Source organism: Globicephala melas, chromosome 3 (assembly GCF_963455315.2).
Source record: "Globicephala melas chromosome 3, mGloMel1.2, whole genome shotgun sequence".
Lineage (NCBI taxonomy): Eukaryota > Metazoa > Chordata > Mammalia > Artiodactyla > Delphinidae > Globicephala > Globicephala melas.
In genome coordinates this window covers 160,846,496-160,859,159 of record NC_083316.1, presented here as the reverse complement: position 1 = coordinate 160,859,159, position 12,664 = coordinate 160,846,496, and the positions used below count along the sequence as shown (strand labels likewise).

Below are 12,664 nucleotides of genomic sequence, written 5' to 3'. Positions count from 1 at the left end.
TTTTTCTTTCTTAACAGTGTTCTGGCTCTTCTAGATCTTCTGCATTTTGGTACCCATTTTAGATTTGTTTTGTCAATGTCTAGAACATAACCTGCTGAGATTTTGGTGATGACTGCGTTGTATCTGCAGATGAATTTGGGGAGAGTGAATACCTTAATAATATTGACTCTTGCAGCCCATGAAAGTGATATAGCTCCTCACTTATTTAGGTTTTTTATTTCTTCCAGCATGGTCTCACAGCTTTTATTTGTTTATTCCTATGGGCCTTATATGTTTTATGCTGTTATAAATGAAAGTATTTTTTAAGTTTCATTTTCCCGTTCTTTGCTGAGTTATGTTTTTTTTGTTGTGATTACTGTGAAATGAAATGCAAGATTATTTGCTGAAAGCAAGGGTCATGTAAGACAGTTTGGGGTTTAGAAAAACTGGTGAGATTTTTACATGGTTTTGGGGAGATTGGGTTACCACTTATGCTTTTCTTTAGTATAGATGCTCCTTCAAGGTTAGTGACTGTTTTGAAAGCTGCTAGTGTGACTGGGTATGTGCGGACTGGTCTTTCCAGGTACCTTCAGGGAGGAAACAGATGGTTGGAATCATCCCAGACTGGTCTTTTGCTCATTGAGGGTATACTAGGTAGAGGATTAAAGGAATTTGGACAAAAATTTGTAGAAGTGATGGAACATGATGGATCTCTCAGCTGAACAGGTGGGGCAGTGAAGAAGAATTTGCTGTTAGGGAGCAAGGTGGTAGAAGCCTGGGTGGCCTGGAATCCCCTCTAAGTGGTAGAGTTTAAGTGAGAAGAATGTTGTGTAGGAGGTTTTGTCCAGAGGGCAAATTTCTGAATCATTGTTTGTGAAGTGAATCTGATTCTGGTGATGACAAGGCCTGGGCTGTGGCCCACAGGTGTGTATGTTGGTGTAGAGTGGGGGGCCAGAAGGCATTGGTGATCAGAACACATGGTCCAGATGGACCAGTCCTCATGGAAGCTGGAGCCATCCTAAGCCAGGAGGACTATGCCTTGAAGTTGAAGAAGTCTGGGGCCCAAGTGTTCAATGAGTGACAGAGTTTAACAGAATTGTAACTGGGGACAAATTACTTGAGAGAGTGAATCTGAATCTTACTTGAGGTAGGTCAGGGACCTCCGCCACATTGCCTGGAGGTTTTACCTAAGCAGGGTTAAGACCCAAGCTGAGACAGGCTGCTCCAAAGAGGAAACACTGAAAAACAAAAGTCAGAATTGTCCTGTTAGTGGGAGAGACAGAAAGCCTTTGGCTACACCTAGTAGTCTTTTTCTCATTTACTACAGATGCCTGCTCCAAGAGTCCCATGAGAGCGAGAGAGTAGCTTTCTGGTGCCAGTGCCCTGCTTTCATTCAGGCAAATTTACTATCATTCTCGGAGGATGGCAGCTCTTGGTCTGTCTCCCACATGTGGTAAGTTCTTCGGGTGGTCAATACCCTCAGAAATCAAGCTTCAGTGGCCAGTGGCCCCTGCCCCTTCACTGAGGGCAAGGATGTGCACAGCTAGTGGGAGGGCTGCCAGGTTAGAAGTGGAGGAGGATACAGGAACTGAACGGGGGTGGGAGTGAGTGAAGTCTTGAGAGCTCCCCACGTGACTGTGTCTGATTCAGGGTCTTTGTGAGTTTGGGTGAGGCAGGGAGTGTTTGTAGTTGCTGTGTAAGGAGGGATGCTGGTCATTGGTAACCCTGCGGCATCCCATTTATTATTTTGATAAGTCTGGATGAAGTAACAGCTCTATCTCAGAGCTTCTATTTCTTTACCCATAAATTGAGAATATATATCATTATCTTTATGGCTATGTAGGCCCACCACCCTTTTTCCTGTCCTTGAGTAGAGCAGGGCTTCTCTGGCTTGTTGCACAACAGTGTGTGTGAGTGAGTGTGTGAGGGAATGTGAGATTGGGGCATGTGCACTGCACACATATCGTTAGTGTGAGACTGTTTCCTGATCTGCGAATGTCAGGTGGGCTTTAATCCTCATGGGTCCTCTTTTCTCTAGCTATGTCCAACCAGGAGCCTGCCTATGTCCATGAGTCAGAAATTCCTCTTTCTTCAAAAGACCATTCCTGTCCCCAGGATGTGGAGCTGTTTGCATACAATGGCCTGGAGCCTCATACATCAACCAGTGTTGGTTCCCAGGTACACCAAGATCTCAAGGCCCCTGAGGGTGGAGGAGGCACTTCCCTAGAATGCCCGCAACATCACGTGTTAGGATTCTTTTAGATCTTTATCCAGGCTGATCAATGCATGATCAGGGTGCAAGAGGAAGAGCGGGAGAAGTTGGTGAGGCTGTCCTGGTATCAGGGATGTTAGGGGAAATGACTTATATAACAGGTGTTTCTCTCATAGTATAGCTCAAAGCTCTCAGGCCAGGTTTGGAGTGGAAGTAGGTTTGATCCCATGTCAGAGTTGCGTTTGAAGCAATGAGATTGTCTCATGAGATTTCTCATTGGAAGAGAAGACATCTGAGTGACTTCTAGAGTAAATGTTTAGACCCCAGATCCCCATATTGAAAATCCTGTGTTTAGAGTCTCTCCTGTGTAATCTTTAGCCTCAGCCATCTTGGAACACATACAGGCTGTGTTCTCACCGACCCCAAATGTGTGTGGTGTTTCAGAAATCAGTGACTTTCCAGGATGTTGCCGTGGACTTCACTGAGAAGGAGTGGCCCTTGCTGGATTCTTCTCAGAGAAAACTGTACAAAGATGTGATGCTGGAGAACTATAGCAACCTTGCCTCAGTGGGTAAGGCTGGCAGCATTTCTTCATTTATTCGTTCATGAATGAAATGTTTTTGTTGTAAGTACTTGCTGTGACCCAGGAACTGTGTGGGGATTCGGAACACAGTTATGAACAAGCCGACCTGGTGCCTGCCTTGATGGTACCTTGGCTATTGAGACCTGTCCATTGTATTGCCCTTGGAGGTTGTCAAGTGTGTCTGAGCTTGGGCATAGCTTTCTGAGTTAAGACGTCCTCAACCCTGGCAGTCCAGTGGTTAGAACTCTGAGCTTTCACTGCCAAGGGCACGGGTTCAACCCCTGGTCGGAGAAGTAAGATCCTACAAGCCATGCGCCACGGCCAAAAAGAAAAGCAAATCCTCATTCTTTTGAAGGGCAAAATGTGTGGGTATTTGTGGTTTTGTGTTTTATGAAAGCCTTTCACTGTGTTCCTTAGAAATGTGGCACCATCATTTTGCTGCTCCTAAGTCAGACTTGTCCATCTTCAGAGCACTGAAGACCAAAACACTGACCCCAGACTAATGGAAGGGGTTGTCCTCTGCACGATCCTCCCTCAACATGTGTCTTTCCCCGTGAGTAGGGTGTCAGGTGAGCAAACCCAGCCTCATCTCCCACTTGGAGCAAGAAGAGGAGCTGAGGACAGAGGAGCAGGAACTTCACCAAGGCCCTTGTCCCGGTAAGCACCAGGCAGACACAAGTGCTTTTGAGAATCTGCTCTCTCCAGTGATTGGGATGACAGAGATCCATGAGGAAACATCACCCAGGGAAATCTGAAAATGCTCTTTCTCTTTCACTGTCCCTCCATCCTCTCACAATTCTTTTGGTCTCCATGTCCCTTCTTCTTTAAATTCGACATGTGTCCAAATGGGTTCTTTGTCCCATTCTTTCCTACTCAACATTCCTGATCTCACTCTTAATGCCATTATCAATGTCATTCTTTGAAGAGGTGCTTCTTAGTCAGCTTAAATTTCTACTCTTGTCATTGCCAAATATCTCACATAACCAGATTTTTCAGTCATTTTTACTCATGTGTGTTCTCCCCTTTCATATTCCCTTTTCTTCTTTAGGGTTAATATTTGCAAAGAAAGCCACCTCTGTTTTTGTCACCATCATCCCACCATTTTCTTTCTCCAGCAAGTTAATATTTTCCCAATTTGTTTCAGATTGGGAGACTCCATCTAAAACCAAATGGTCAATTCTTATGGAAGATATTTTTGGGAAGGAAACATCTCATGGTGTGACAATGGTAAGATTTCCTTGGGATAATTCTGGATCTTCCATATTGGGAGAGGACAGGGGCAGCCTGAGTTAGAAAAGCAGTTCAAAACCAGGCAGGTCCCCAAGAGGAAACAGTGTCAGAGACACTGAATATCACCGATTTGGAGAAAACCCTAAAACCTGACCCCAAACGTCTTCACTTAAAGTTCCAGTGAGTAAATATTTCTATAACTGTGTCTCAGATGTTGAGTGTTGGGGCTTAATTGAGTTTTAAACAGTTAACAAAGTATATGTAAAAATCGTTGTGAAAGTTATACACATGGAGCCTCAGAGCATAGCATTCACTTGTTTTCTTTGATGGAGTCCAAATAAGGCAGGAGCAGTACTTTTGCACTGCAAATTATGACATCATTAGTCGTAATGATGCGCTTCTATTTATGCCAGTTTATGTAGGGATAGTCTAAGGAATTTAATGAATATGGGAAATGCCTGAGTCAACCCTCCCTCTTCATCAACAGGAAAGCAGTCGGCTTGGAGAGAAATCCAGTGAATATGCTAACCTGTTTGACGTCTTCAGCATGGGTGCTCATCTTACTCAGCAAATGGGAAGGCACACTAGCAAGAGGCCTTATCACCGCCGGGACTGTGGGGTGACTTTCAAGAACAGATCTCATGTAACCCAACATGTGAACATTTACAATGGGAGGAAAATGCATGAATGTCATCAGTGCCAAAAAGCCTTCACCACGAGTGCTTCCCTTACACGGCACAGGAGAATACACACTGGGGAGAAACCCTATGAGTGCAATGCCTGTGGGAAAGCTTTCAATGACCCCTCAGCTCTTAGGAGTCATGCAAGAACTCACCTCACAGAGAAGCCCTTTGACTGCAGTCAGTGTGGAAATGCATTCCGAACCCTCTCCTCACTGAAGATACACATGAGAGTTCACACTGGGGAGAGACCTTATAAGTGTGATGAATGTGGGAAGGCATATGGCAGGAGCTGCCATCTCATTGCACACAGAAGAACACACACTGGAGAGAGACCCTACGAATGTCATGACTGTGGGAAAGCTTTCCAGCATCCCTCACATCTCAAAGAGCACGTCAGGAACCACACTGGAGAGAAACCCTACGAATGCACACAGTGTGGAAAAGCCTTCCGATGGAAGTCCAACTTTAACTTGCACAAGAAGAACCACATGGTAGAGAAAACATACGAGTGTAAAGAGTGCGGGAAATCCTTTGGGGACCTCCTCTCACGGAGAAAACACATGAGAATTCACATTGTAAAGAAACCTGTTGAATGTAGACAGTGTGGGAAAGCCTTCAGAAACCAGTCCATCCTTAAGACACACATGAATTCCCACACTGGAGAGAAACCGTATGGGTGCGATCTCTGTGGGAAAGCCTTCAGTGCAAGCTCCAACCTAACTGCGCACAGAAAAATACACACTCAAGAGAGGCGCTACGAGTGTGCCACCTGCGGTAAGGTCTTTGGTGATTATTTATCGCGGAGGAGGCACATGAGCATTCATCTCGTAAAGAAGCATGTTGAATGCAGACAGTGTGGGAGGGCCTTCAGAAACCAGTCGACCCTTAAGACACACATGAGGAGTCACACAGGAGAGAAGCCTTATGAGTGTGATCACTGTGGGAAAGCCTTTAGCATCTGCTCGAACCTTAATGTGCACCGGAGGATACACACTGGGGAGAAGCCCTACGAGTGCCTGGTCTGCGGGAAAGCCTTCAGTGATCACTCGTCCCTCAGGAGTCACGTGAAGACACACCGGGGAGAGAAGCTCTTCACATCATCAGTGTGGAAAAGACTCCAGTGACACATTTCTTTAAAGAGAAACATGAGAGCGCAGACCTGGCAGGTGTAAGGAAGGCAGGAAGCCTTGATGAACTCATCTCACTGGGCACAAAAGAATATGTGTTAACTTGGGAGAAATCCAATTTGTTTAATAACTGTGGAAAGACTTGGGTTTTTTCACATCACTTTGGAGATAGTGTGAGAACTCAAGATAGTTGAGAAAACATGTGTTTGTGGTGTGAAGAAGCCGTCAGTGTACGTTTAGCTCTCAACAAACGAGAACTTAGGGGGAGAAACCCTAGTCTGATATTTAATATCAAAATGACTTTAGCATCACCTTGTACCTCCTTGGCACAAGAGTAAGCCCACCAGGGAGGATCTCTGTAAATTCCAAGACTGGACAGACCTTTCCTGGTCTCACTGTATTCCTCATGAGAGAAATCACACTGAAGAGAAAAACCTATGAAATAAGGAACATGGGAAAGTCGGTAATGGGTGGGCAAACTATGGCCAGCTGTCTGTTTTTGTACAGCTGGCAAGCTGAGAATATTTGTTGCATTTTTAAGAAGAAAAATATGTGCCAGAGATCATGTGTGCCCGACAAAGTCTAAAATACTGTCTGGCCCTTTACAGAAAAAAATTGCCAGTCCTTGGTCTACAGTGGTTCTCAACTGGGGATAACTTTGCTCCCCGGGAGACACTTGGCAATGTCTGGAGACATTTTTGGTTGTCAAAGCTGGGGAGGTGCCACTGGCATGTTTTGGGAAACATCGGGGTTGCTGTTAAATATCCTGCAGTGGACAGGAGGCTTCCCCCAAGAGAGAGAAATTATGTGCCCCAAAATGTCAGTATTGTTGAGGTTGAGAAACCTTAGCCAACAATCCCTCCATTTTTTATGAAACACGTGGGTACTCACACTAGGAGAAATTTCTATTTAAAACTTCAAAATTATAATCTGTGTAATTCTTTCAGGAAACACATGAGAACCCACACTGCAGACAATCCCTATGTGGAGATAATTTCATCCACAGCCCTGTCACTTGTGCATATGAGAATTCACTCCCCAGTGGGATTTCTTAGTAAATGTGGAATTGCACTTATCAGTCTTTCATCATGAAAGTGGACCCCAGCTCATGAATTTTTAAGTCTTTAATTTTAAGATTATGCTCTTCCAAATAACCCTTATGCCCCATCACAGAAGGTTTGTATATAGTATTTTTACTAGAATTTCATTCTCGATATGTCTTCATTTCCTTTTAGACAACTTACTTGACTGATGGAATTTTTTAGAATAGTGTTATATGCTGTGTAACATGTGGGTATTTTTAGTACCTGTTTGTTACAAGTATCTAATTCAAATACAGTTGTGATCAGAGCAGGATGTCTTCATCAGATTGATCCTTTGGAATGTTTTTGGCCTCCCATCCAGCCAAGAGTAACATATAGTTGCTCCTTCAGTATCTCATATTCTTTTATATCAAGAAAGTCCAAGTTTTGTCTGATTAGTAAGGTGTGCTATTTTTAAAAATCTCTTACAGGTTTTCCTGCAGCTAGTACAGTCCATGTCCACAGCCTGGCCATTGACAAATAAGCACATATCACTGTATGGGCTGTAAAAAAGCTTTTGGAAAAGAGTCATTCTTGCCTAGATTCTTCTCTACATTTTTTTTTCCTTGCTCTTCTCATTACTTCTTACCTTGAAAAGAGATTCAGTATCTTGTGTTAAAGGTGCATCTTATGACCGTGAGGATGCAAGCCACAGGCTGAAGGGGGAGATAACCGCAGAAAAATCACAATGATCCTGGCTTCCCCCGTGGCTTCTTTGAGTGTCTGCAATAGTCCTGGATTTGTTGTTTCCAGACTTCCTATTACATGAGAAAAAAGAAAACTGATTATTGGTTTAAGCTATTTTGGATATTTGATTGTTTAATCTATTTAATAATTGTTTTATTGGTGGCAGGAGGGTTCCACTGTACCCAGCTGGATGCTATCTGTAACCCATACATCTGGTCATTAGTGAGGTTGGAGAGCTGCTACATGTGTGGGTATAATCTACTTATACTTTTAGTTGTTGGATATGGGTTTTAAAAATCCTTAAACCATGTTTTTAAATTGTATTTCAAATCCCTGATGTACTTAAACATTACTTCTTGACTTGTGTTGAAATAAGTGTATTAGTTTTCACAAAAGCTCTAAGAAGTAGGTACCACCAGTAACTCCCTTTTGCATATGGGCAGTCTGAGGCAAGGAAGTTTAAGGGTGCTTGTGTGAGGTCAGCTCAATAACAAGTAGTAGTGTCTGTGTTTTAAGTCCATACTCTCTTATGTCAGGCCCTGTTTTGTGCCCTGAATCTATAGCAGTGAGTCAGGATTTTTGCCTTCATGGTGATCACATTCTACTTGGGATTAAGGCACGTGATAAACAAATGAGTAAATATATTGTATATCAGGTGGTGGTCAGTTCAGTGCTGGGAAATTTAAGCATGGTGATGATGAGAGGGATGCGGGGGTTCAGTGGAACTATTGGATGGATAGTGAAAGCCTTTCTTTTAAGGGGACATTTGAGTAGAGATGTAAATTCACTGCCAGTGTGCACCATGTTGTAATGTGGGGAAGAGCACCCTCGGCAGTTCAAAGGTCATGAAAAAGAATTTTGCTTGGGACAGAGGGGCCAGTGTGACTGGAGTCAGGCAAGCTTGGGAGTTGCAGAAGTTGTTGAGGTCAGAGCTGGATTGAGGTCCTGTTCACTGCAGCATCTTGTGGGTTAACTGGAAGGACTTTGCCTTTCTTTCTCAGTGTGGAAAGTCAGTGGAGGATTTTGGACAGAGAAGTGACAGCCATTCAATTTCTGTTTTTAGAGGAACATAGTGGCTTATGGGTTGATAGGCTAAATAGAGGGACAAGATGCAAACAGAAACCTGTTAGAAGGTCATTGCAAAGTTCAAGTTAAATGTAACAGGGTCCAGATTATTAGTAGTAGGGGTGTTTTTAGAGTCACGTTGAATGTGGCTGTAGTTTCTTTTGTATTTTCATCCCACAATTCGTTTAACTAGTGCTGATGTACAGTTAGTTGCTGGACTATTTCCACTTTTCCCAGTTAGGAACAACGCTGCTTTAAGAAATTGTGTACATGCCTTCTGGAGCGTTGCTGAGTTATTCCAGGAGTGTGAAATTGCTGGGTTGTAAAGTCTGCATGTTCATTTTATCTTAATGCCACAGTTGTTTCTGCAGTGTTTGTGTAATGATACCTGTGTGGTAACATTTAAAACAGGTTTTACTGAAATGCAGAAAAGTGCTTAACTCATACAGCTAAATTATCACATGAACACATCCGTGTAAACAGGCAAGAAAAATGTTTTACTCTCATTTCTGATAACCCCTTCTCGCTTTGTCCACATAACAAACCTTTCCTTACCCCTCACAAGTGACTTATATTCTAACTCTGACAACATGGCTTGGATTTTTGTTTTTGAACCCTATGCAAATGGAGCCAAACAGTATACGTTCTTTAGTGTCTGTCTTAATTTGCCCAGTATTTTTGTGAGGACCTCTAGATAGTAATACATTTTATTGGGTTCCATTGTTTGAATATTCCATTTATTTAAGCAGTTTGTGTTGATGGACATTTGTCTTTTCAGCTTGGGGCTATTGTAAATAATGCTTCTGTGAGCATATTTTAGTATTTCTGATAGTGCATAAGTGCATATATTTCTCTTGGGTGTATACCCTGGACTGAAATCACTGGATCACATGGGATGCATATTTCATAGATGATGCCAATTTTCCAAAGTGGTTGTACAAATTTGTTTTTCAACAGGCTATTTTATGGAGTTGGATCAGATGATACTAAAGTTGCCTGCCTTTTTCTTACTGATTTATATATTCCAGATGTGGGCCCTATGGCTGGATACGTTTTGCAAGTAATTTTTCCCACTCTGGCTTATCTCTTCAGTGTTTTAATTGGTGTCTTCTGATTAAATGAGTTCTTGATTTTAATGTCACCTAATTTTTTTTTTTTTGGCAACACAGGACTGAAAAGCCATTTTATTTCCACAGTTACAGTCTTAGGATTAATAAAATTATTTTTGGAATTGATCTTGGAGGTAGGGGACCATAATATTAATAATACCTCACCATTTCCCACACAGACACAAAGCAAATGCACAACACAACACCAGACATACCGAATGTCATCTAATCTTTATGGGCATCATTCTTCTGTTCCTGTGTAAGAAACATTTACCTACCCTGAAGGCAAGAAGATGTTTCACATTTTTTTCTATAGGTTTTATTGTTTTAGTATACACATTTAGATCTACCCCTTGGAATTGATTTTTTGTGTTATTGTGTGAGGGAGGATTAAGGTTTTTTTTTCCATATTAACTCAGCATCATTTATTTTAAAAGTACATCTTTACCCTAGGGATTTTTCACCTTTGTCATATACTGAATTCCATATGTCTTGGGTCTAAATTTGGACTTTATTCTATTCTATTGGTCTGTTTGTTCACACACCATGCCACAGTGTTTAAATTATAAATCAGAGGCTTTATAATAAGTTTCAATGTCTGGATGGACTAGTTCCCCCTCATGGTTTTTCTTTTTAAGTGTTTTTCTAGGTATTCTTGTATGCATGTGTGTGTGCGGGGAGGGAGGTATATGTACTTGTCTATTATCTTGTCCAACTCCATAAAATTAGCTTGTTGGTATTTTTATTGGCTTTGCCTTGAATTTATAACTTATAAATTAACTTGGGAGAATTAATATTTCTATAATGTTGTCATCTTATCCAAGAACAGGGGATGTCTTCCGATTAGTTCAAGTCTACTTTAGTGTATGTCAGGAATGTTTAAGAATTTGCTTTGTAAAAGTTTTCTACATTCTTGTTAGGTTTTCCCTAAGTATTTAATATTACATTGTAAATTAAATTTTCTCTACCATTATGTTTTCTCTTCACAGTTTCTGTATATGAGAGCTATTAATTTTGTATCTTGATTTTATAATTTGATACTTCACTGAATTCTTTCATTTTTTGAGTTCATTTTATTATTTATTTTCTGGGATTTTCCAGGTATACTACCGTATCATCTGCAAACTGAGTGAGCTTTGCTTGTTTATCAACTCTTATGCCTCTTACTGTTTTTGATTGTCTGATTGCATTGGCTAGTACCTCTAGTATGATAATAGAGGGCATTCTTGCCTTGTTCTAGAGGTAATGCCCCTATTGTTTTTCCATTCATTAAGATAAATGTTCTTTAGAACTAAGGTGTACAGTTGACCCTTGAACAACGTGGGGGTTAGGGACACCGACCCTCCACACAGAAAATCCATGTGTAACTTTACTGTTTGCCCTCCATATCCATGGTTCCACATCCAAGGATTCAGTTGCAGATTATATAGTATTGTAGTACATAATTTTTGAGGAAAAAAAAATCCATGTATAAGTGGACCCATGCAGTTCAAACCTATGTTGTTCAGGGGTCAACTGTATATTTTATCATATTGAGAAGGTATCCTGTGTTCTTGAATGTTTTACTATGAATGGGTATTGTATTTTGTGCAAGTTTTTCTGAAGATCAATGAGGAGGATTGTGATTCTCTTCCTCTGATTTATCAATATAGTATATGATATTAATAAATTTCTCAATACTCAACAGATTTTGTGTCCCTAGAATGAATTTTATTGGCCATGGTATATTATTTTCTTAATGTGTTGTTGGATTCTGTTTGCTAGTATTTTGTTTAGAATTTTGCATTGGTATTCATGAATAATTGATGTGTGGTTTCTTAGTACTGTCTGTCTGGTTTGGGTATTAGTATTATGGCTGCTTCATGAGAGGAATTAGGAATTTTTGCCTCCTTTTCAATGCTCTGGAATAATTTGTACAGCATTAAGACTATGTGGTTTTTAGAAGATTTGGTAGAATTCTTTGTGAAACCATCGGGGTGGAGTGCTTTTTAGTGGTTTGTTTTCTTAGGAACTTTATTTCTTTAATGGAAATTAGTCTGTTTTAAGCTTTCTAACCTGAATGGAGTCAGCACTGGTAATCTGTATTTTCCTAGGAAATTGTTCATTTAACATAGAGGTCAGCAAAGTGGTTATATGATTTTAAAAATATTTTTTGATTCAGTGGTCATCACCTCTTATTTTTTCTATATTTGCTTTCTCATTTCGTGCATCAAATAAGCTAGTGGTTTATTTGTTTTTTTGAAAAAAATGGAATTAATTTCTTCTTATTACTTATTTATTTAGGCTGTACCGGGTCTTAGTTGCAGCATGCAGGATCTTTAGTTGTGACATGCAGACTTCTTAGTTGCGGCATGCAGGTGAGATCTTAGTTCCCCGACCAGGGATCGAACCTGGGCCCCCTGCAATGGGAGTGTGGAATCTTACCCACTGGACCACCAGGGAAGTCTCTTCCTCATTAATTTCTGCTTTTATCTCCACTACTTCCTTATGCTTTCTTTTGGTTTATTTTTCTTTTTCTAGGTTTTTTTTTTCTTAATAGTAATTAATTTATTCTTAATCTTTCATTTCATTCACAAGTGTTTTGTGCAGTGAATTTTCCTCTGCTCACTGATTTGAATGCATCCCATAGATTCTAATATGTAGTTTTGATTATCATCATTTCTTTACAGTTCTGTAATTTCAGTTTGTATTTTTACTTTCACTTAGGAGTTAATAAGGTTTTTAAATATCCAGGTACAGGGCTTCTCTGGTGGCGCAGTGGTTGAGAGTCCGCCTGCCGATGCAGGGGACACGGGTTCGTGCCCTGGTCCAGGAGGATCCCACGTGCCGCAGAGTGACTGGGCCTGTGAGCCATGGCCGCTGAGCCGGCGTGTCCAGAGCCTGTGCTCCGCAACGGGAGAGGCCACA

General features: G+C 41.2%; 1 protein-coding gene across 1 annotated transcript in view; it reads left to right on the top strand.

Moving 5' to 3' along the window:
* Positions 1-11,433, top strand: part of ZNF317 (zinc finger protein 317) — a 28,694-nt gene extending 17,261 nt beyond the window's left edge. The window contains exons 2-7 of the mRNA XM_030879984.2: positions 1,307-1,432; positions 2,018-2,157; positions 2,636-2,762; positions 3,336-3,431; positions 3,919-4,001; positions 4,492-11,433. Of these exons, the coding sequence (XP_030735844.1) occupies positions 1,402-1,432; positions 2,018-2,157; positions 2,636-2,762; positions 3,336-3,431; positions 3,919-4,001; positions 4,492-5,811 (1,797 nt within the window). The 5' untranslated portion in view covers positions 1,307-1,401 and the 3' untranslated portion in view covers positions 5,812-11,433. The remainder of the gene's footprint in view (positions 1-1,306; positions 1,433-2,017; positions 2,158-2,635; positions 2,763-3,335; positions 3,432-3,918; positions 4,002-4,491) is intronic.
* The last annotated feature ends 1,231 nt before the right edge of the window (positions 11,434-12,664 follow it).